Source organism: Octopus bimaculoides, chromosome 12 (assembly GCF_001194135.2).
Source record: "Octopus bimaculoides isolate UCB-OBI-ISO-001 chromosome 12, ASM119413v2, whole genome shotgun sequence".
Classification (NCBI taxonomy): domain Eukaryota; kingdom Metazoa; phylum Mollusca; class Cephalopoda; order Octopoda; family Octopodidae; genus Octopus; species Octopus bimaculoides.
This window is the reverse complement of record NC_068992.1, coordinates 43,848,320-43,849,252: the sequence shown is the minus strand read 5'-3', so window position 1 is coordinate 43,849,252 and position 933 is coordinate 43,848,320. Positions and strand designations below refer to the sequence as shown.

General features: G+C 29.8%; 1 protein-coding gene across 2 annotated transcripts in view; it reads left to right on the top strand.

The window, feature by feature from the left end:
• Positions 1-933, top strand: part of LOC106873066 (uncharacterized) — a 38,338-nt gene that overhangs the window by 33,002 nt on the left and 4,403 nt on the right. The window contains exon 12 of one of the 2 annotated variants that reach the window (XM_014920285.2): positions 638-701. The exons of the other annotated variant lie outside the window; for it this stretch is intronic. Within the exon in view, the coding sequence (XP_014775771.1) occupies positions 638-701 (64 nt within the window). The remainder of the gene's footprint in view (positions 1-637; positions 702-933) is intronic. 2 annotated transcript variants of the gene reach the window in all.

Genomic DNA, 933 nt, shown 5'->3' with positions numbered 1-933 from the left:
TATATATATATATATATATATATATATATATATGACAGGCTTCTTTCAGTTTTCATCTATCAAATCCACTCACAAGGTTTTGGTCGGCGCGACGCGATTGTAAGAGACACTTGCCCAAGGTGGAATGCAGTGGGACTGAATCTGGAACCATGTGAAAATTTGTTTATTTACTTGTAGTATTGGGTCATAGTACAGGAAATTAAGAGTTAAAAATTACACTCATTATTGAAAGAAAAATCATTAGTATTAATGATAATCTTCTTCAAAAGGAATAAAGACCACTTCAACAAACTGTTTAAAAATTCTAATGGTTCCATGTAACAGGAAGAATCTGAGATCTAGAACAGATATCACTATACTTTACCGAAGAAGTCTAATAAGACAAAACATACCAAGAGTTAAGCTCCATACTTAGCAATAACCTGAATCTCTTCCTAAAGCATGTCTCCATTCAAGTCTTTATCAATTTTTATTTTGACAGCAATTATCACAAAAAGTTATAGATTTCCTTTTAATTACGTTAGTAATTTTTAATGAAGATATTTTTGTTTTTGATTATTAAGTTACATATATTAGGTTCCATTTAAGTTTACATAAACTATTGGTTAATTGAGTATCTTATTGTTTTCTCCTTTAGTTATTGGCCTCTTTGCAGTCCTCACGTCATTTTTGATCATCATCATCATCATTCTCTGTATAAGGTAAAGCTTGTATATTATTAATCTTTATTCTCAGTTTATTTCCCTTTTGTGTTTGTATGTGTGTGGGCATATGTGTATGTGCATATATGTGTTTGAATTTGTCTGTGTGTGTGTTTGTTTAAAGAACAGGAAATGGGACATTACCAAAGTATGTGCATGTGTACATGTGTGTGTATGTGTGGGGGATGCATATATATATATATATATATATATATATATATATATATATATA